The sequence below is a fragment of the Rattus norvegicus genome, chromosome 5, assembly GCF_021556685.1.
Source record: "Rattus norvegicus strain SHRSP/BbbUtx chromosome 5, alternate assembly SHRSP_T2T, whole genome shotgun sequence".
Taxonomy (NCBI): Eukaryota; Metazoa; Chordata; class Mammalia; order Rodentia; family Muridae; genus Rattus; species Rattus norvegicus.
In genome coordinates, this window is record NC_141538.1 from 20,400,253 (window position 1) to 20,423,134 (window position 22,882).

General features: G+C 39.9%; 1 protein-coding gene across 13 annotated transcripts in view; it reads left to right on the top strand.

The window, feature by feature from the left end:
• Nucleotides 1–630: 630 nt before the first annotated feature.
• The window catches only part of Rp1 (RP1, axonemal microtubule associated), a 362,732-nt gene continuing 340,480 nt past the window's right edge, over nt 631–22,882 (top strand). For 6 of the 13 annotated variants that reach the window (XM_087551018.1, XM_087551019.1, XM_087551021.1 and 3 more), the window contains exon 1: nt 631–777. Coding sequence is in view for 7 of the 13 variants with exons in the window: in XM_087551020.1 (XP_087407146.1) it covers nt 760–777 (18 nt within the window). In the remaining 6 variants the exon portion in view is untranslated. The remainder of the gene's footprint in view (nt 778–22,882) is intronic. The other 7 variants (XM_087551020.1, XM_087551022.1, XM_087551024.1 and 4 more) reach the window with 2 other exon arrangements.

Sequence of the window (22,882 nt, forward strand, 5' to 3'; positions counted from 1 at the left end):
TTGTCCTTATATACTCCTGTAACTCATATATACCCCTGCAACATGTGGCTCAAGGCCATTCTCAGATAAGGAATTCACGGGAATGGTTCTGACGGAAGCCCAACTCTTTGTAGTATTTAATATTTAATAAAGCTTGCTTTAAATTTGGCCAGAAATATTAGAGTTGGTTTTTCTGGTAAATCACATGATTAACACATGCATATTCATAGTTCTTACTACAGCATTAGGCCTCTGAATTCTTGGAAGGAAGAAGTTGTCTTTTCCTAGGTTCTTAATTAAAGAAAGTGGGGTAGTTCAATCAATTTGCTTATTTATGGGCTCATGACCCCCATTCTTTGTGTTCAACTAGATTACCACACAGTTCCCCCAAGCAGCTGTTGAAAATAATTACTTCAAAATGAAGTAAAATGTTTCGTTGACTCCATGCCACACTACATGACCTGCCACAAAAGACTGGTTAAATAGAAAAATAACAAAGTGGGTTATTTTGTGTCTAATTTATCTGCAGTACTCTCAACATTCCTTACTCAGAGGGAGAGGACTGTACTCATTGCCCTATAACAACGGTCATGTGTCCCAGCCAGGATCATTCTGTGCCAGTGCTTGCCTTGTGGGTCATGTGAACTGTTTGCTGTTGCTGTAGGAAACACTGTTGACCATGCAAACACGACTTCTTCCCATCACAGACAGGACAGTCTTATAGCAAGCTCAGCCTTTGGTCCAGATTCTTCTCTTGATGCAACACAGGGATTTCTGCATATGCTTGAGACATTGAAGGTAAACTGTGTTTTATTTCTTCTTGTCTTTTTATTTTTGGCAGGGAATGGAAGCTAACACAACATCTTATAAATAGGCTTTAGAATGGGAGGCTATCTGTAAATTCACTTAACGTAGAAGACCGCTGAATGGTTTAGAAGGTCTGCCAAAGAAAGGGACAGAAGCAGCCAAGGCTAAGCTGCTCAGTGCTGGTCTTGGTTATTATGGGAAACGGTAGTCCTTATTTTTTTCTGTGAAGCATTTTTTTCTGTATGTCTTTTAAATATATTTTAACTTTGAGAGAATTTAGATAAATACCTTCATGGGGAATAGCATGTGGATTATGAAGGGGACTTGGGATACCCTAAGGATCTTATGGAACTACTCAAGCAAGACAAACCAATGTGATCAGCTCTAGGTTTTCACTAACCCATTGGTATTTATGAATCACAGCAGGAAATGCCACAGCAGTCCATGGTGGGGTGGACAGGATGGATAGATGAAGATGGTCTCATAAAGGATGACTATTATAGGCTTCAGAAGGGCCAGGTCCAATATATATGAAATGAGTACAGAGAGGACATGTTTAAAACCTCTGCTCCCAATTAACAGAGAAAGTTATGTATGGCTTTGTGGTTTGTAACTTGAATGAGAGTCATTTCTCATATTGGTATCGCAGTTTACATGTCTAATTAGTAATAATCAAGTTGTCAATGTCATCAATGTCTTTGAATCCGCAGCTGTGTCTAGATAAAAAGAAGCCTCAGGGAATTGCCAGTGATTGTAGATGTGGAGTCACAGGACTGATTCGGATTGTTCCTCTGTCTTTTTGAGTGGGAGTGAGCACCTACGCTCTCTCAGGACCAGTGGAATCCAATGAGATCTAAATGATATGCTTTAGGTTCTCACAAGGTCAAAAGGAAACTATTTTCATTTGAGTTCCTGGTTGCTCTGATTATGGCACCAACCATTACACATGCTTTTAGAACATTGGTGTTGGAAGGAGTGTTAGGAATCCACTGAATCCTCCATAGCCTTTCCATTGTGGAGAGAGGCCAAAAGTCTTTGAGTAGGCACCAGAAAGATGCAGGCCAGAGCCCCTCTGGTACCTGGCTCAGTGATGTGTGTATTACGGATCACCTGTCTCTTATGAGAAGAATGTCCCTGGTGCCTATGACTTCTGAATAGAAGGCAGGATTTCTCACTTGTTCAGAAAACCTTCTTTAGGCCACTTATCATATGTAACTTATGTAAAAGTTAGCACATGGATAATTTATTAAGAAATTTGGCAGTTTAGTTCGCTAACCATCAGATAGATTCCTATTTGTTTAATTGACATGGTGAGGTTGTCCAAGCAGGGAGACTCTCAAATGGGGAACATTGGCGCCATCTCTGCGAGCCTAGAAATGGCTTCTATATAGGGACGGTAAATACTGGCTTGCTGTGTTCTCCTCTAGTCCTTGGAGATAGGAGACACCTTCCAGGAACCATAACTTCTGGATACTTATAGAGATGTCTGCCGATGGAAGCAGTCACACAGTAGAAGGATGTGATGTTGGTCTGTGTTGTTGAGCTACAGGACCCTGACAGACAGTCTGTCAGTTCAGCTACAGCCTGAAAGCAAACTAAATCCAAAAATCTTCTATAAATTGAGCTTCTTAACAAACTCCAAATTCCTTACTTTATTTAATAAGTTTTCAGTTAATGGCTCAATATTGTCACAAAAATATGCCATCCCACACCTCTCTCCCTTTTTGTTGAAACAGAGCTTATTTATATTACACTGTAAACTCAGATTCAGAGTCAACAATGTCATTATTTAAATTACTTGCCATGGGCACCATGGCAATCAGGGTTTAGTTTCTGTTTATATTTATTTAGTAGCTTAGATTCATATAATAGCAACATAACATGAGATCAGTGTCACCCATAGAGACTGGTATTCTCAATAGAGACCTGGATACTTTCACTGTGGAGATTGTACCAGTGTAGTACAGGGCCACACTGGTGTCATTCAGCAGGCAGTGGCTAACTGGCAAAGTTCACAGAGAAGATATTGTAGATGATTAACAGACTAGAAGTGCCAACTGTGATTTTTAAATTAGTGGTGCAAACTGGCTTACTTTCACACTGGTTCCATTTGTGTTGAATTTATCTACTCAAATGATTGTTTTAATATTTAATCTTTATTCCTTAGTTAAAATACTTCCTACAGGCAGATACTATATACTGAACATATTTCTCTTGCACTGATAGTCAATGAGTTTTACATATATCTCAAGTAAATAAAGCCTCAGGTTATATATTAAACAGAAGAAGAATCAACAATAAATATTGCTAGAGTAATCTGTAAGACAACCATTGATTGATGAACCTACTTTTCAATTAATTATAGACCTAAAAATATGCAAATAAATACCATACCGTTACATGTACAATACTATCCTCAGTGGGAGTACTATGAAAGAGGAATGAAAATAATCATGGCTGGGGAACATGTATTTAAGCTACCCTGAATACCATGTTTCAATGTGGATTTTTTTAATGTTTATAGGACAAAATAAAGTCATAAATCAAGGCTCTTTTCAAAAACATTAGCAGTGGCAACATCAGGTAGATGGGCTACAAAAAATTGGGGAATCTTTGCTATAGGCTACAAGTGCTGTCTGGTGACATTTTTAGCCTTTGGGTTCATGGAAACTACTGGTGGGTAACTGAATTCTGGAAGGTTTACTTAATGGTCCAAAAGGTATGAGGCAAGAGTCAGAGATGGGCAAGGGGTAGCTAGCTACAAAGAGAGCTGCAGAGCACTCAAGATAATTTGACTCTGAGTTGGAACACTAATTCTCCACAATCATGATCTAATCGGTTAGTCAATCTTGTAGAAACTTCAGCATAGGTTTGATTTTTCTAGGTTTCCTTTTCTAGCATTTTTAGTTCACAGTCCTTATAGTCAAGTATGAAGGAGTTTCATCCAAGCCAGATTCGGGAGTGTCCACATTATTCAAATGATCAGTACTCATCTTTCTCATCACAGGCTTTTACTGTATAGCCTAGGCTTGCCATCAATTTACCATCCTCTTATCTCAGCCTTTTAAGTGCCAGGTTTGTGTCACAATGCCTGGCATTGATTTCTTCTTATAGTAGAATTCATATGCAGAAGTAGAGAAAGCACTACTCTACTTCTGGTGAAAGCATTTTTCACCAGAAGACAGATGATTGGGTTTTATTTAAACAACTGTGTAATTCACACCTGAAGTTTCCAGGCAGGTCAGAGGTTGCAGTCTTGAAGATGTGATAAGATTCACCTATGGTAGAGAAAGTTGTCTCTGAAAAAAATTAAGGGAAACATTTAAGTAACACAGACATAGTCCAGTAGTCCAGAGAGACTCCTACTAAGGCTGTGGCATGCTGATTCCCACAGGAAGGTCTCTAAGTGTTGTAGAACCTGAGCCCACAGGCACAAAATGGACTTGGTGAGAACTGAGAGTGCAGGGATGCTGACGGTGCTTTCACTCCCCTGTGAGACCCACCTTCCGAGTGTGAGGGAACCTACTTCCTTAGGAAGAAAGGTACATGTGTAAGAAGGGCCAGCACTCACAAGTGGCATTAAGTTCTCTGGACTTTGCACTCGTTGGTATGTTCTTGTGTCATTGGAAGGAAACTTACTGTGACCCAACTTGAAGGACTCTTGGAGGTCGAGGAAATCTGAGGCACATCAAGGAGGCAGGCCCATCAAAGAACTGGAACTCTGGCTAGTCTGATGCTTCAGCAATCAGCCTGTAGAGTTCTGGCAATGTCAGCATTGTTGTGTTTTTCCACTTGGAGTCAGTAGATGGTTACCTTTCTATTGCTGTGGTCAAACAGCACACAACTGAGGCAACTTAAAGGCAGAAAGAGTTCCAGAGCGTGATAATCCAGGATGGCAGAGCAGACAGAGAAGGAAGAAGGAGCAGAATGCTGGGGTCTGGCTCACATCTTGAGCCATAGGTAAGAGGCAGAGAACAAACTTGTTCTGAAGTGAGGCACTGAGACCTCAAAGTTCTCTCCTAATGACATATTTCTTCCAACAAGTCCATATCTCCTAGACCTCACAAAACAGCACCACCAATTGGGAACCAGGTTTTTCTATGCCAGAGTCTAGGTGGACATTCTCATTCAAATCACTGCAGATACTGTGAGGGGGAAATAGCACCACCATCAACAGCACAGGTACCGTGTTTCTGATTATTCTCTAGTTGGTGTTAAGACCCTTTGTGCTGAGGGCTATGAGGGTAGTATGCAACCTGCCTTCCATAGCCATAACTGCGTTGGTGGACATCTGTTCTTTCTGTGATTTTAGGAGCATGGCTCTGTCTTTTGTCACCTTCCTAAAATAGGATGGAAATCTACAGATACGTCTGTGAGTAGGCACTTTCCACATCACCCGAAAACCACATACTTTTCTGTCTTAAGGGGAGTGAATAACTCCCTCACGTAACCTGCACCCCTCAGCACTGGAATCATGTCACTCAAGTGTAACCTGCCTACCTGGTGATGCCCTAGTTCCTCTTAGGACATCTATGGCTGGTAAACTATTTTTTCCTAGTATGAACTGTGGTTTTATTGGCATCTCATAGCTGAGCTCAGAGCACTTTTGATTTGGTGGTGGGATAAAACCTGGAGTCTGGCAGTTGCAGTAGAAATCACTAAAAGATAAGAGAGTTCCCAGGGCTTAAAGTGTAATGGGGGGAGCTCTCAGGGCATAGGCTTGGGCTCTGGTGCCGGTCCCAGTGAGACAGAGCCATCTGAGGAACATGGAAGTTCTGGCAGCAGGCAGGACTCATTATCACTGGGGGTTACCTGATTTTCCTACAGTTCATTTGAATGCTGGAATTTTTGATACTCAAAAAGGGCAATTTCACTGTTGCTTCTTGGTTCTGATTTTATTCTCACCACCTTAGCATTCTTCTACACTTGGGCATCAAGACTCCACAGGACTAAAGGCCTCCCTACCGTTGATGCCAGATAAGGCCATCCTCTACTACATATGCAGCTGGAGCCATGGGTCCCTTCATGTGTACTCTTTGATTGGTGGTTTAGTCCCTGGGAGCTTTGTGTGTGTGTGGGGTCTGGTTGGTTGATATTATGTTCTTCCTATGGAGTTGCAAATCTCTTCAGCTCCTTCAGTCCTTCCCCTAATTCTTCCACTGGGGTTCACATGCTCAGTTCGATGGTTGACTTGCGAGCATCAGTATTAGTCAACCTCTAGCACAGCCTCTCAGGGGACAGCATACCAGGCTCCTATCAGCAAGCACTTTTTGGCATCAGCAATAGTGTTTGGGTTTGGTGCCTGCGGCTATTCGGCTCAGGCAGTCGAACGATCTCTGGTGCTCTTGCCAGTATCTGGTTTACTTACAGAATGAATAATATTATTAATTAGCAGAGATGTTCAGACATATGGAGGAGATGATGATGGAGAGAGAAAGGTGACAGGATCTAGAATCACCTAGGAGACAGACATCCAGGTGTCAGTGAAGGAGTTCCCAGGCTGGGTTCATTGCAGGTGGAAGAGCCACTTTCATTGTAGACAGTAGTGAGTGGTGGCTTTCTCAGGTTGAATACAAAGAAGAAAATGAGTTGCATTCATTATTCTCTGCTTCCTGGACTGGACACAATGTGATCTGCTACCTCACACTCCCACCACCATGGCTTCTCTGCTCGGTGGATAGCACCCGTAGGCCCTTAACAAAATCAACCCTTCCTAAAGTCATGTATTTTATTCACAGACACATATAAAGAAAATTAACTAATACTGATGTCCACATGTGCTAAATGCATGGGGGCTGTCACAGAATTGTAGGGAAAGGGCCAACTTAATGTGACCATCAATATTTGAGACATTTAAGAAGAGTCTCAAAATCTTTCACAAAATGTTTACATTAAAAATATTTATTTTGTATATGTGCCCTCTCCTACACATGTCACAGTATGTGTGGAGGTCAGAGGACAACCTACAAAAGTCAGTTCTATCCTCTTACCATGTAGGTTCCAGGAATTGCACTCAGGCTGTCATGCTTAGGGCCTGATCTACACCATGAGAGTTGTGTTATGAATTCCTCTCAAGACTGGGGACCTGATTGTTCACCCCTAAGTGTCAGGAGGTGTCATATTTGCATTATCTCTTTCAGCCCTGGTGTTCTCAACTTGGGAGAGCTCCTTGGTTTATGACATCAAGCTCCAGTCTTCACACAGCTTTCTCTCAGGGGGTTTGTTAAAGTTTTCTCTTCTTATAAGAGCACCAGACATGGGATTAGGCACTAGTGACTCTAATGGCTTCATTTACTTGATCATTTAAAGATATTAATTTTCCAGACAAGTTCATACTGATAGACACTGGTGGCTGGGGCATCCATCTATTTGGAAGATCCAACTCAGTTTACAACAGAATCTATCCTCATAATATTTAACTCATCTCTCCAGTTGAAAGGTGATTGTGTCATTGTGCTAAATATAACCTTTTTTTTCCACTTTGTAAACATGAACTGGGAAACAGAGGGAAAGCCCAGTTCTAAGTGAAGAGGTGACCTAGGGATCTGCTCAGATGTTTGAGTTTGTTGGTCAAATTTGGAAACTGTAATGTGTTTTTTTTTTTTTAATAACTTAGGCTAGACCCATTTGGCTGCCTATCTCAATGACAGGGACTACTCATTCTTATTGGATCAATAACTAATTAATGAGATAAAATCACTTTGTTAACACTTTAATTAAAGTCACCCAACCTTTGAAATTAGAATTCAAATTTTGCTGAACATTATTTGTGTGGCCCTAGGCATGTCAATGAACTGTCTGGATTTCAGTGTGCTGTCTGTGAAATTTTGACACTGAATTAATCTTTAACTCATATTTTTGTCTGGAACTTAACAAAATTATATTATTGTTAGAGTATTGAAGGATGAAAGTACTTTTAGAAAATGGGCTCGGCAGGGGGAAAATAAATCAACTGTACAGTGTTTATCTGCGTCACTATCACCAGTTACTGAAAAGTGGATCAGAATACAGCCCAGGAGCCCAGAATTGTCTCTTCCTCAGTCTAACTTTGGTTTTTGAGACAATGTCTCCTTATGTAGCTCAGGCTGTGCTTGAACTCCTGATCAATCCTCAGTACTCTGTCTCCTGAGAGCTGGGATTCCTCTATGCATCCTAATATTTAGACTCCTATATACCTTAGTGTATTTAACGTCTACCACTTGCAAGAAATGGACCAGCACACAGGTAGTCAGCAGGAACAGTTGACGTTTTCCAGGTGGTCATTCATAGTGGGTTAGCAGTGTCAGAATGTGTGTTACTTCAACATGCCGTTTTTGGCTTTAAAATAACTATTTTTTTCTTCTTTTTCCCTTAACGTTTTTATTCAACATTCATTTTTCAATTATTAATGTTTATCATATTTTATTTTTTCAGTGTTTATTAACTTCTTTTTTTAATTGCATATTTTTTATTTACATTTCAAATGTAATCCCCTTTCCCACTTTTCTGTCCATAAACCCCCTATTCCACCTCCCTCACCTTTCTTCTATGAGAGTTTTCACCCCCAAACACCCACCCTTTCCTGCCTCCCCACCTTGACATTCCCCTACATTGGGGTGGGGGGTCCAGCCTTGGCCGGACCAAGGCTTCTCCTCCCATTGGTGCTCCACAAGGCCACTCTCTGCTACATATGCAGCTGGAGCCATGGGTCTGTCCATGCGTACTCTTTGGGTTTAGTCCCTGGGAGCTCTGGTTGGTTGGTATTGTTGTTCTTATGGGGTGGCAAGCCCTTCGGCTCCTTCAATACTTTCTCTAACTCCTCCAGTGGGGACCCCATTCTTAGTTCAGTGGTTTTCTGCTAGCATTCACCTCTGTATTTGTCATACTCTTGCAGAGACTCTCAGGAGAAAGCTATATCAGGTTCCTGCCAGCATGCACTTCTTAGCTTTATCAATCCTATCTAGTCTTGGTGGTTGTATGTATATCGGCTGGATCCTCAGGTGGGGCAGGCTCTGAATGACCATTGCTTCAATCTCTGCTCCAAACTGTCTCCACATCTCCTCCTATCAATATTTTTGTTCCCCCTCTTAAGAAGGACTGAAGCATCTGCACTTTGGTTCTTCTTCTTGAGCTTCATGTGGTCAGTGAATTGTAGCTTGGATAATTCAAACTTTTGGGCTAATATGCACTTGTCAGTGAGTGCATACCATGTGTGTTTTATTGTGATTGAGTTACCTCACTCAGGATGATATTTTCTTTTCTTTTTTTTTTTTTTTTATTAACTTGAGTATTTCTTATTTACATTTCGAGTGTTATTCCCTTTCCCGGTTTCCGGGCCAACATCCCCCTAACCCCTCCCACTCCCCTTCTTTATGGGTGTTCCTCTCCCCATCCTCCCCCCATTGCCGCCCTCCCCCAACAATCACGTTCATTGGGGGTTCAGTCTTAGCAGGACCCAGGGCTTCCCCTTACACTGGTGATCTTACTAGGATATTCAATGCTACCTATGAGGTCAGAGTCCAGGGTCAGTCCATGTATAGTCTTTAGGTAGTGGCTTAGTCCCTGGAATCTCTGGTTGCTTGGCATTGTTGTTCATATGGGGTCTCAAGACCCTTCAAGCTCTTCCAGTTCTTTCTCTGATTCCTTCAACGGGGGTCCTGTTCTCAGTTCAGTGATTTGCTGCTGGCATTCACCTCTGTATTTGCTGTATTGTGGCTGTGTCTCTCAGGAGAGATCTACATCCGGCTCCTGTCGGCCTGCACTTCTTTGCTTCATCCATCTTGTCTAATTGGGTGGCTGTATATGTATGGGCCACATGTGGAGCAGGCTCTGAATGGGTGTTCCTTCTGTCTCTGTTTTAATCTTTGCCTCTCTCTTCCCTGCCAAGGGTATTCTTTTTCCCCTTTTAAAGAAGGAGTGAAGCATTCACATTCTGATCAACCGTCTTGAGTTTCATTTGTTCTATGCATCTAGGATAATTCAAGCATTTGGGCTAATAGCCACTTATCAATGAGTGCATACCATGTGTGCTTTTCTGTGATTGGGTTACCTCACTCAGGATGATATTTTCTAGTTCCATCCAATTTGCCTATGAATTTCATGAAGTCATTGTTTTTAATAGCTGAGTAGTACTCCATTGTGTAAATGAACCACATTTTGTGTATCCATTCCTCTGTTGAAGGGCATCTGGATTCTTTCTAGCTTCTGGCTATTATAAATAAGGCTGCTTTGAATATAGTGGAACATCTGTCTTTTTTATATATTGAAGCATCTTTTGGGTATATGCCCAGGAGTGGTATAGCTGGGTCCTTAGGTAGTACTATGTCCAATTTTCTGAAGAACCTCCAGACTGATTTATAACTAATTTTTTAATTAAAAGTCATTATATATATTTATAATAAATACATTTAAAATTTTGTGTGTATATATATACATATATATATATATATATATATTGTGTGTGTGTGTGTGTGTGTGTGTGTGTGTGTGTGTACCATGGCTTGTGTATGAAGGTCTGAAAGTAACTTGTAGGACTTGGTTCTTTTCTTCCACCCGAGGATCAAACTTAAGTTGTCAGGTTTGGTGGCAGATGTCATTAACTGAGCCATCTCTGTGGTTCAGTGATTTATTTTTCTGAAGAATTACTTCCTTTCTTCCAGCACTAGTAATGAAATCTTGGACTTGTGCATCTTATACAAGCATCCTACCTGTGGGCTACACTCACAGCTATGAAGTTATTTCTGCATCTGATATCATATTGAATCTAGTGTTAGTCACTTCTTCCCTGACAATGGAGTTTTCTGGGTGTAATACTAATGTGGTTATCTTGGCATTAAAAACCCCTACTAATAATAGAATCTTGAGTTTAAATAGAGATTTGGATATCCTCTTTCTTTATTACATTGTGTGTTACAACATTCATTGTAACATAAAGCTTTTATTTTTCTTTTCTGTCATAAAATCGTGGCCCTTGATTAGGAAAAAAAAATGACATGAGGTAGACCAGATGTCTCAACCTTATTTAGTTCAATCAGTCATCACCTTCTCTTTGTCTAAGAAAAATGGGGCAGAGAAGCTTCAGTGAGGCCTGGACTTTATTTTCCATTTGGACTTTCCAAAGCAAACAGAGCTGAGATGCCTATATCTGCTGGCTGCATTGGGTCCACTATGTGGATTTGACCTTTAAGAAGGTGGATATTATTACTGTGAAGAGAAAGGGAACTCAAACTGTCAGTGTTTTGTCTTTATTATTGAGCACCCCTCAAAAACAACAAAGTCACAACAAACCCCCGTGCCTCGAGAGACAGAGGACTCAAGAGCAACTCAACTCTGGGGTGATGCTTAAGATCTCCACATGAAACTGGAGGGTCCAGCTCTCAGGACAGCAGCCTTGCCTTAGTTAAAAGTTAGATAAGAAATGGTTTTAGAATTTGGTTTTTAAAAAATCAAATTGCACTTAACAAGAGTAGATTTCGCAGTAATGTACAATAGGGTCAGACATCACAATAGGTACCCAGACGTGAGAACCAGATGCACACAAAGGCTTTGAAGTGACACTTATTCCAAGGTCATCACCTAGCTATGAAGGCTAAGGCTGGTGGGGATAGTGAGGACTTTTGATCTAAGATTCCCAGAGCGTGCACAGATGAGAGAAATGGTGCCTTGGACCATTTTCAGTCACTTTATAAAGTTTTACTTTAAAATTTCAGTGTATGTTAATGGTTCAAGTTACCCACTCATTCAGAAGAAGTCATTCCAGAGATAGATTTAAAAAAATAGCCATCATAAAACAGAAGACCTGCTATTTCTCACTAGCTGAGCATTCTGGGTTGACTCCCTAGAAATGAAAAGAAAAATATTCCACCACTCAGCTTACTGTTGAGGCCCCAGTACTTGGTGCTTGGTGCTTGGTGTTTAGCACCTGTCCTCCTGTGAGGTTTTAAAGTAGCAGCCATCACTATCTCACTTTTCTCCATCCAGGGTCCCCTTGGAGGAGGTTTCTACAAATCACTTTGTAACTTCTATTGAAGTCAAATGCAGAACTTGTACCAACCCAGGCGTCTCAGAGACTTTTAGTCATCACCAGCAGTAACTTTTCTGTAGCCACAGCTATTCAAACTTGAATATGGTGCTAGGCTAATGAGTCCTCTATTGGTAGATGGCATAGATACAGAGAACTGCCAAGTCCTTGCTCTACTTGGTTCCCATCACAAGGGATGATGAAGAAATGACAGACACACATATAAAAAGGTGATGATTGATTGATCTGGGCTCTCTGATGGAGGAGTTGTAGCAACCCAGAAGCTCAGCTTGTTTATTATATGCAGTTGAATAGGAAGATGAGGTTATTGTTTAAAACTGAACAAAGAATTATTACAGGTAAACAAGGAGATAGGTTTGTTATACAGAGCTGAACAAGGAGGCAGGCTTAGCTAATTTCAGTAGGGATAGTGTCTGGAGGGGGTCAGTCTTCAGGCTGTAATTTGTTTGAGGGAAGGCAGCTGTGGTGGACATTTTCTACATGTACTGTCAGCATTTGCACTTGAACCCAATGAAGGCTTTTCTAAGCCACTGAGCCTAGTTTGGGGGCAGGTGTTGAGACTTGCATGGGACTGAGACACTGGGGTCCTTGACAAGGCTCTGTCCATGTCAACAATTGTGACTCTATTATTCTATTGCATAGGAGAATGACTTAGGGTTTCTATTGCTGTAATGAAATACCATGTCCAAAAACCAAGTTGGGGAGGAAAGTCAGGGCAGGAACCAAACAGGGCAGGAACCTGGAGGCAAGAGCTGATACAGAGGACATAGAGGGGTGCTACTCACTTGCTTGTTCAGCCAACATTCTCATAGAATCCAGGCCCACCAGAACAGGAATGGGATTGCCCACAATGGGTTGGGTCCTCTTTCACCAGTCACTAAGAAAATGCTCTACAGGCTTGCCTGTAGTCTGATGTAATTTTTTTTCTCCTTTTTATATTTTATTATCACTTGGTAGGTTTTGCCTTTCTGCTGCTATTTTAATCAGGGTCCTCTAGGGTCATAGAAATTCTGGAATTTCAATCTATATTTGTCTGATGTAATTTTATAGAGGCATTTTCTCAATCAAGACTCCAGCCTCTCTGATGATTCTAGCTTGTATCAAGTTGACATAAAATTAGCCAGGACAGAGGACATTTTCCTAATACTTGAGTGCAAAGAGTCCTGATTTTCTTGTTTCCTAAAGTAACTATGCTGCTGAGATGTAGGCCACCTCAATAGGTTCTTGAAAATGCAGTGACTTAATAACAAGCATGGCGAATGTCTGATTCCAAAGAAGGAGAGAGTTTTCCTACCAAAGTGTGCCAGTACACAGAGCAATGTGTAGCTTTCTCAGCATACCTTAATTGCCATTTCAGAAGATTCCTAGCCTGCCTATGTGCTATTTACAGATCTTAGAGAGAAAAAGAAAACATTTGTATGTCATGCTTATACTAATACTTGTAATCAGCCCAGTGGCAGCCACTTGCTTGATTAGATCATTAGAAAGTTCTCTTTTCTACTTTTGGACTACTTAATGGCAACCTGATTTACATGGGGCCTTTCTCATGATTCAAAGACATTAGTCACCAGAAAAATCACTGCCAGATGTGTTTAAAAAATAAGTGCTAATACATGACATTCTAACCCACAGTTTCCCCTTTTATTTCGCAATCTTAGAATAATTGATTATTCTTGGTATACATCTATAGCAGATCTAGACTCAGCCAAAATGTTAGAAGTCTAAGCATTAGCTCTAAGAAGCAACTTATATTCAATGCAAGAGTTGAATTTTTTTCACTTTGTGGAGCTTCCTGGGTTCTATATACTATATATACTATATACTAAATAAGACTGCATAGCTTGCGTGAGTTGAGATGTGGTGAGGAGGCAGTTCTCAGTGTGGGTAGTGTTATCAGTAGTCCACAAATAATTCCTCAGACAATTCTAAGAGCTAGCCTGATTAAATTGGTTGATGAAAATATATTTTAGGTGTCATTGTAATGGTTTTTTAGAGTTGCCATCTACTATTCTAAAACTCAGATGAATTGGGGAATTCTTAATATAAAAGAAAGTGTTCCAAACAGATTGGAAGCAATTGCCTATTTTGATTTTCATGTAAGTGGAAAAATAACATTGTATAAAAGGAAAGCTCTGTGTTCAGAATAATAAATACATGCTCAAAGTTAATAGTCTGTTTGGACATACACCCTTTATTGCTTATGGAACTTAAAGAAGAGAAAATTATCAAATTCACGTTTCTCTAAGTAGTATCTTGGAGTCTACTTGTAGATACTAGTTGTATCTAGTCAGTCTACTAATGAAGTATTGTATTTATTAATAATGATGTAAAGATGAGTTTTTGCAAGATGCTATACTTTGTATAATTTAATCCTTAAAAGACTATTATGGGGGGTGGGGATTTAGCTCAGTGGTAGAGCGCTTACCTAGGAAGCGCAAGGCCCTGGGTTCGGTCCCCAGCTCCGGAAAAAAAAGAACCAAAAAAAAAAAAAGACTATTATAAGATATGACAACAATAACCACTCCTTTTTGTAGATTAAGTAGAGTCTTGTTGGCGAATTACCCAGGTTACATGCTGGAAGGTAGAAGATAGGCTTGAAGAACTATCTGAGATGGGCTAAATGTAACAAAGCTTATTTCAGCAAGAGTAATATTCACAAATTAGGCAATGTTCCACTTGATCTTTAACTTCATCCTTAGCCCATGTTACTATCAAAGGCCATTTGAACATCCCTGGTCTGGGCTGCCTCCAGGAGCCATGTTGATGTTCGAGGGAGAGCTGCTGCTTTTCTTTCTCCTTTTTCCTTTCAAAGTCCTGACTGGGTAGGGTGCAAGAGCCCTGGTACCGTGGGTGCAGGAAACTGACTCTCACCGCTCACCTGGGTGGTGTGGGAGAGCTTGTTTCACCCTTTACCAGCTGCTTGATTCAGGAAAGCAGGCACATGTCTTGCCTGGACATTGCTGTACAGCTGGCTCTGGTGGCATGGGCTCAGGAGAGAGCCTGAGTGCTGGAGAGCCAGTCCCACTCTTTGCTGGCTGCTGAAAGTAGGAGAGCTAGTCCCACACCATTCCTGGAAACACCAAGAAATCTGGCTCTGATGACTCAGGTGAAGAAGGGATGATGGCCTGCATAACTTAATTAGCACTCAAGCCCAGACTCAAGGCTTTGGGTTGGATCACAACATCTACACTTTGAGTTCAATCTACACTTTCTATTAACTGCTGGAATTTGTGAAGAGACCAGTCCTGCAGAACCAAAGCTTCAGGATCTCCATGACAAAGAGCAACAACAGGATTTGTGAGAAGAGTCCAGTATAGCAGAAGTCAGAAGCCTCAAACCAGACCAATAACTCATTGCAATGAATTACACATAAAGTCATTTGGGCAAAAGGATGTACTGTGTGACTCACTACAACAACACAGCATCCATAGCAAGATTTTGTTTTGTTTTGCTTTTACTTTTATTTATTTATTTATTTTGGGAGGGGGTGGTTGCAAGGGTGGAGTGTAGATATGGAGGGATGAGAGTGATGAGTGGGAATAGGGAGATGAAATTCACAAAGAATCAATGAAAAGAATGACAAAACAAAACAAAACAAACAAAACCCCAAAAGAATGCATTTAATTGGGGCTTGCTTAAAGTTTTGGCAGGTTAGTTTATGATCATCATAGTGGGAAGTAGGCAGGCTTAGTGATGGAGCTGTACATGAGAGCTTTATATCCTGATCAGTAAAGAGAAAGAATGAGAGAGAGAGAGGGAGAGAGAGAGAGAGAGAGAGAGAGAGAGGCAGAGAGACAGAGAGAGACAGAGACACAGAGAGAGACAAAGAGAGACAGAGAGAGAAACAGACAGACAGATAGACAGCAGATAGAGACAGACAGACAGGCAGTCAGAAAGACAGAGACTGGGCATAGTGTGGGCTTTTGAAATTTCAAAATCCACTCCCAGTGATCTATTTCCTCCAACAATGCCACACCTTCTAATTTTTTCCAATCAGTTCTGCAATTAGAGATCAAGCATTTAGATATATGAGCCTATTGAGGCTATAATCTTTCAAACCACCATAGCAGGTGAGTCCAGACTGTGTCAAATTCATAATTAAAGCCAACTATCACAACTCTTGTCAATTTGACACATAATTATTTCACTTTTTTCCTCTTACACAAAGCAGAATATTACAGGTTTATTCACAAAGTTATTCCGTGAAACATTTCAAATGGCTTTTGCTCTCTCCTGTACAATCACTTTTAATATATAACTATCTCCTTCTTGCCTCATGTTTATCTCAAAATGTAAAATACTATCCATGTTTAAAAGTCTCCATAGTCTTTTAATATGATACTTTAAAAATCAAAAGCTGTTTAACTGTGAGCTTCATACTTCCAACACACAGAAGCACAAATAATCATTCCTCAAAGGTAAAAAATCAGAACATAGCAAAGTATAATTAAACTAAAAGTAAAAGCTTAAATCCCCAGTGGAGCAGAGAAAACATTGTATCTGGTAGATCCACATCTGGAATATGGGGCTTGGAAAGTGATCAGCTGGACTCCAAAATGCTTGGGTAGCCCTACTCCAGTCAAGCTACTTGCTATACACACAAGTTTCTTAGGCTGGTGTGGCAGCTAGTTTTATGTCACTTTGAAAAAGCTTGTAATCTGAGAGGAGTGAACCACATATGAGAAAATGCCTCCCTAAGATTGATCTGTAGGCAAGCCTATAGGGCATTTTATTAATTAGTGACATATGTGGGAGGGCCCAGACTATTGTGGGCAGTGCCATCCCTGGGCTGGTTTCTTGAGTTTCATAAGAAAGTTAGGCTGAGCAAGCTATAAGAAGCAAACCAGTAAGCAGCATCCCTCTATGACTTCTGTCTCAGCCCTTGTCTCCAGGCTTCTGCCCAGTGTAAGTTCCTGCCCTCATTAATTTTGAGATGTACTGTTTTATGGAATTGTGGGTGAAATAAATCCTTTACTCTCCAAGTTACTTCTGGCCATGATGTTTCACCATAGTAATAGTCACCTTAAATCACCTGTATCTCTCCTTAGTAGATGCCCACTGTCCTGCTATTTTTAATATTTTGGAGTCTGCAGGGCAACATCGGCTTTACCTTCACAAATTCACATCATGACTTTCTGTAGGACGTCTCTGTAGGAATTTCTACCCTGCCAAATAATTCCTGGCCTCCGGTGATATCTATGGTTCCCTCACTCTCACAATATTCATGCCTTCAAACCAGCATGAGATAGATGATTTTGCCAGATTCTGCTGCCATTTTGAGACATAGTTTAGCTTCTTGGATCACAGCTTAGCACTACATTCTGTGTGTTGGTCCTAAGAAAAAACTTCTCTATGGAACCAGCACAGAGCAGATTTCTCTCTAATGGTGCTTATACCATTAATAACCACATATACTTTCTTAGTGACGGCCTGAACATTCTTTTGTCTTGAAATCTCCTCTATCAAACTAGCCCTTCCTTTTTTAATTGGATGGGTTTTTTTATTTATTTACATTTCCCATGTTACACCCTTTCCAAGTTTTCTGTCCATAACCCCCCTATCCCATCTTCCCCACCCCTTTCTCTGTGAGTATGTTCCCCCACCCACACACCGACCCCTTCCCACCTCCCCGCTCTCACATTTCCCTACACTGAGGGGGTTGGGGGTTGAGCCTTGGCAGTAGTCTATTCTTTTAAACCACAGCTTCATTCAGCTTTTTAGGACATGGTGAAAATAAAAACCATTTTCTTAATCAAAATGTCACACAAGTGGACAGTATATAACTTACTGATAGAATCCTCATTTACCTTCTGAAATATGACCTAGGTTCCTACTGTCTGAACTTTTGCCTTCCAAGCTTCCACTTTGTTAGTTAAGCTCTGCTTCCAGCATTCAATGACTGTTTTAGTCCAAAGTTTCAAATTATTTCATTTCTCTTACAAAACAGTTACAAAGGCTTCAAAGCCATATGGTAGTTTATCACAGCAGCAACCCCACTGCTGGTTCCAATTTCTGTCTTAGTTTTTTCTCTGTTGTGGTAAAACATTGTATAAAAAAGGAACTCAAGAGAAAAGGTTAATTTACAATTCCAGGTTATACTCCATATGTGTGGAAAATTCAAGAGGAGCAAGAACTTGAAGCAGGCAACACCCATAATCAAGAGCAGAGAACAATTAATTAGTACATAAATGCACCCACAAATACTGTAACGAGCTAGAAATTAGTATTGCTCTTTTTCTCAGTTGAACAAATGGTCTCAGAACCTTAAAGAAATCACAGTATTGTAAGTCACAAAATTGTTGTCTTACTCCTTCTTCAATACAAATTTATTATGCACTTAGAAGTAAAGGAAATAAAACTATTTTCCCAGATAGGTAGATTATGTTAAGTAACTTTCAAATTTTCTTTGTGAAGTATGGAAAGCTGCCTTAGTAACCAGCTTAAGAACTGCGAATCTATCCTTCTGACTTCTGCCTGTGCCCAGAGTTGACCCGGGTCCACAGCTCTCTGTACCCAAATACTGTGAGGGAGAGAGCTGGACTCTCAGAAGTGTAGACAATCCTGAGAGCTCAGGAGAGACCACCACTTCTGCTCACATTCCAGGCCCAAGAGGAACCTGCCTAGTGCCCTCTGGACACAGGGACCTAGGAGCAGTCAGGGGCAGGATCCCTCTGGAATCTGCCTGCTCCCAGAGCTAAAAGCCAGTCACCAGGATCACTGACACACAGGTTTACAGGAGGGTCAAGCCACTGTCAGAGACAGCAAGACAAGCTAAACCAGAGACAACCTGATATTGAAAGGCAAGAACAGGAGCCTAAGCAACAGAAACCAAGACTACCTGGCATCATCAGAGCCCAGTTCTATCACCAAGGCAAATACTGGATATCCAAACACACTAGAAAAGCAAGGTTTAGATATAAAATTACGTTTTCTGATGATGGTGGGGGAGTTTAAGAAGGACATAAATAACTCCCTTAAAGAAATATAGGACAACACAAGTAAACAAATAGAAGCCCTTAAAGAGGAATCACAAAAATCCATTAAAGAATTATAAGAAAACACAACCAAACTGGTGAAAGAATTGAACAAAACCATGCAGGATTTAAAAATGGAAATAGAAAAAAATAAAGAAAGCACAAAGGGACACAACCATGGAGATAGAAAACCAAAGGAAGAGACAAGGAGCCGTAGATACAAGCATCACCAACAGAATACAAGAGATAGAAGAGAGAAGCTCAGGGGCAGGAGATACCATAGAAAACGTCAACACAACTGTCAAAGATAATGTAAAACACTAAAAGCTCCTAGTCCAAAACATCCGGAAATCCAGGATAGAATGAGTTTTTCAAACCTAAGGATAATAGGTATAGAAAAGAGTGAAGACTCCCAACTTAAAAGGCCAGTAAATATCTTCAACAAAATTGTAGCAGAAAACTTCCCTAACCTAAAGAAAGAGATGCCCATAAACATACAAGAAGCCTACAGAACTCCAAATAGATTGGACCAGAAAAGAAAATCCTCCCATCATATAATAGTCAAAACACCAAATGCACAAAACAAAGAAAGAATATTAAAAGCAGAAAGGGGAAAAGGTCAAGTAACATATAAAGGCAGACCTATCAGAATACACCAGACTTCTCAACAGAGACTATGAAAGCCCAAAGATCCTGGACAGATGTCATACAGACCCTAAGAGAACACAAATGCCAGTCCAGGCTACTATATCAGCAAAACTCTCAATTAACATAGATTGAGAAACCAAGATATTCCATGACAAAACCAAATTTACACAGTATCTTTCTTCAAATCCAGCCCTACAAAGAAAAATAGATGGAAAATCCAACACAAAGAGGGAAATTATACCCTAGAAAAAGCAAGAAAGTCATCTCCTTGCAACAAAACCAAAGGAAGTGAGACATACAAATATAATTCCACCCCTAACAATGAAAATAATAGGAAGCAATAACCACTATTTCTTAATATCTCTTAACATCAATGGACTCAATTCCCCAATAAAAAGACATAGACTAAGAGACTGGATATGTAAAGAGGACCCAGCATTTTGCTGCATACAGGAAACACACCTCAAAGACAAAGACAGACACTACCTGAGAGTAAAAGGCTGGCAAAGAACTTTCCAATCAAATGGTCCAAAGAAACTGGCTGGAGTAGCCATTGTAATATCCAATAAATTCGACTTTCAACCAAAAGTTATTAAAAAAGATAAGGAAGGACACTTTACATTCATCAAAGGAAAAATTCACCAAGATGACCTCTCAATCCTAAATATCTGTGCTCCAAATGCAAGGGCACCTACATTCATAAAAGAAACCTTACTCAAGCACAAAGCACATATTGCATCTCACATAATAATTGTGAGAGATTTCAACACCTCACTCTCACCAATGGACAGATCCTGGAAAGAGAAATTAAACAGAGACACAAAGAAACTAATAGAAGTTATTAACCAAATTGATTTAACTGATATTTATAGGACATTTCATCCTAAACAAAAGAATATAACTTCTTCTCAGCACCTCATGGGACCTTCTCCAAAATTTACCATATAATTGGTCACAAAACAGACCTCAACAGATACAAGAAGATTGAAATAATTGTGTTCATCCTATCAGTTCACCAGGGACTAAGGCTGGTCTTCAATAACAACAAAAAGGACAGAAAGCTCATATACACATGGAAGATGAACAAAGCTCTACTCAATGATAACTTGGTCAAGGAAGAAATAAAGAAAGAAGTTAAAGACTTTTTTAGAATTTAATGAAAAAGAAGGCACAACATACCCAAATTTATGGGACACAATGAAAGTAGCACTAAGAGGAAAACTCATAGGAGCTCTAAGTGACTCCAAAGAGAAACTGGAGAGAGCATGGACTAGCAGCTTGACAGCACACCTAAAAGCTCTAGAACAAAAAGAAGCAAATACACTCAAGAAGAGTAGAAGTTAAGAAATAATCAAACTCAGGGTTGGAATCGACCAAGTAGAAACAAAAAGGACTATACAAAGAATCAACAAAAGCAGGAGAGGTTCTTTGAGAAAATCAACAAGATAGATAAATCCTTAGCCAGACTAACCAGAGGGCACAGAAAGTGTATTCAAATTAACAAAACCAGAAATGAAAAGGGAGACATAACAAAAGAATCTGAGGAAATAAAAAAAATCATCAGATCCTACTACAAAAGCTTATATTCAACAAAACTGGAAATTCTGGATAAAATGGATAGTTTTCTAGACAGATACCAGGTAACAAAGTTAAATCAGGACCAAATAAACCATATAAACAGTCCCATAACCCCTAAAGACATAGAAGCAGTTATTATATTAAATGTCTCCCAACCAAAAAAAGCCCAGGACCAAATGTGTTTACTACAGAATTCTATCAGATCTTCATAGAATACCTAATACCAGTACTGTCAAAACTATTCACAAAATAGAAACAGAAGGAACACTACCCAATTCCTTCTATGAAGCCACAATTATACTTATACCTAAACCACACAAAGACCCAAGAAAGAAAGAGAATGTCAGACCAATTTCCTGTATGAATATCAACAGAAAAATAGTCAATAAAATTCTCACATACTGAGTCAAAGAACACATCAAAACGATCATCCATCATGATCAAGTAGGCTTCATCCCAGGGATGCAGGGATAGTTCAATATATGGAAATCCCTCAATGTAATCCACTATATAATCAAACTCAAAGAAAAAAAAAGATTATCTCATTAGATGCTGAGAAAGTATTTGACAAATTCAACACTCCGTCATGTTAAAAGTCTTGGGAAGATCAGGAATCCAAGGCCTATACCTAAACATAGTAAAAGCAATATACAACAAACCAGTATTGAACATCAAACCAAGTTGAGAGAAACTTGAAGCAATCCCAGTAAAATCAGGGATTAAACAGGGTTGCCCACTCTCTCCCTACTTATTCAATATAGTACTCAAAGTCTTAGTCAGAGCAATGGGACAATAAAAGGAGGTCAAAGGATCCAAATTGGAAAGGAAGAAGTCAAAATATCACTATTTGCAGATAACATGATAGTATATTTAAGTGACACCAAAAGTACCAGCAGAGAACTACTCAGTCTGATAAACAACTTCAGCAAAGTGGCTGGATATAAAATTAACTCAAACGAATCAGTAGCCTTTCTCTACTCAAAGGATAAACAGGCTGAGAAAGAAATTAGTGAAGTGATACACTTCACTAATATAAATACCTTGGGGTTGACTCTAACCAAGCAAATGAAAGATCTCTATGACAAGAATGTCAAACCTCTGAAGAGAGAAATTGAAGAAGATCTCAGAAGATGGAAAGATCTCCCATGGATTGGCAGGGTTATTATAGTAAAAATGGCCATTTTGCCAAAAGCAATCTACAGATTTAATGCAATCTTCATCAAAATTCCAACTCAATTCTTCATAGAGTTAGAAAGAGCAATTTGCAAATTTATTTGGTATAACAAAAAACTCAGGATATCAAAAACTATACTCAATAAAAAAAGAACTTCTGGGGAAATCACTAACCTTGACCTCAAGCAGCATTACAGAGGAGCTTGATCTTTGACAAAGGAGCTAAAACCTCCAGTGGAAAAAAAGCATTTCCAACAAATAGTGCTGGTTCAATTGGAGGTCAGCAAGTGGATTAATGCAAATTGATGCATTCTTTTTGGATTGTACAAAGCTTGAGTCCAAGTGCTTCAAGTACCTCCACGTAAAACCAAGTACACTGAAACGAATAGAAGAAAAAGTAGGGAAGAGCCTCAAACACATGGGCACTGGGGAAAATTTCCTGAACAGAACACCAATGGCTTATGCTCTAAGATCAAGAATCACCAAATGGGATTTCAAAAAATTGCAAAACTCCTGTAAGGCAAAGAACACTGTCATTAGGACAAAATGGCAACCAACAGATTGGGAAAAGATCTTTACCAATCCTACATCTGATAGAGGGCTAATATCTAATACATACAAAGAACTCAAGAAGTTAGACTCCACAGAGTGAAATAACCCTATTGAAAATGGGGTTCAGAGCTTAACAAAGAATTCTCAGCTG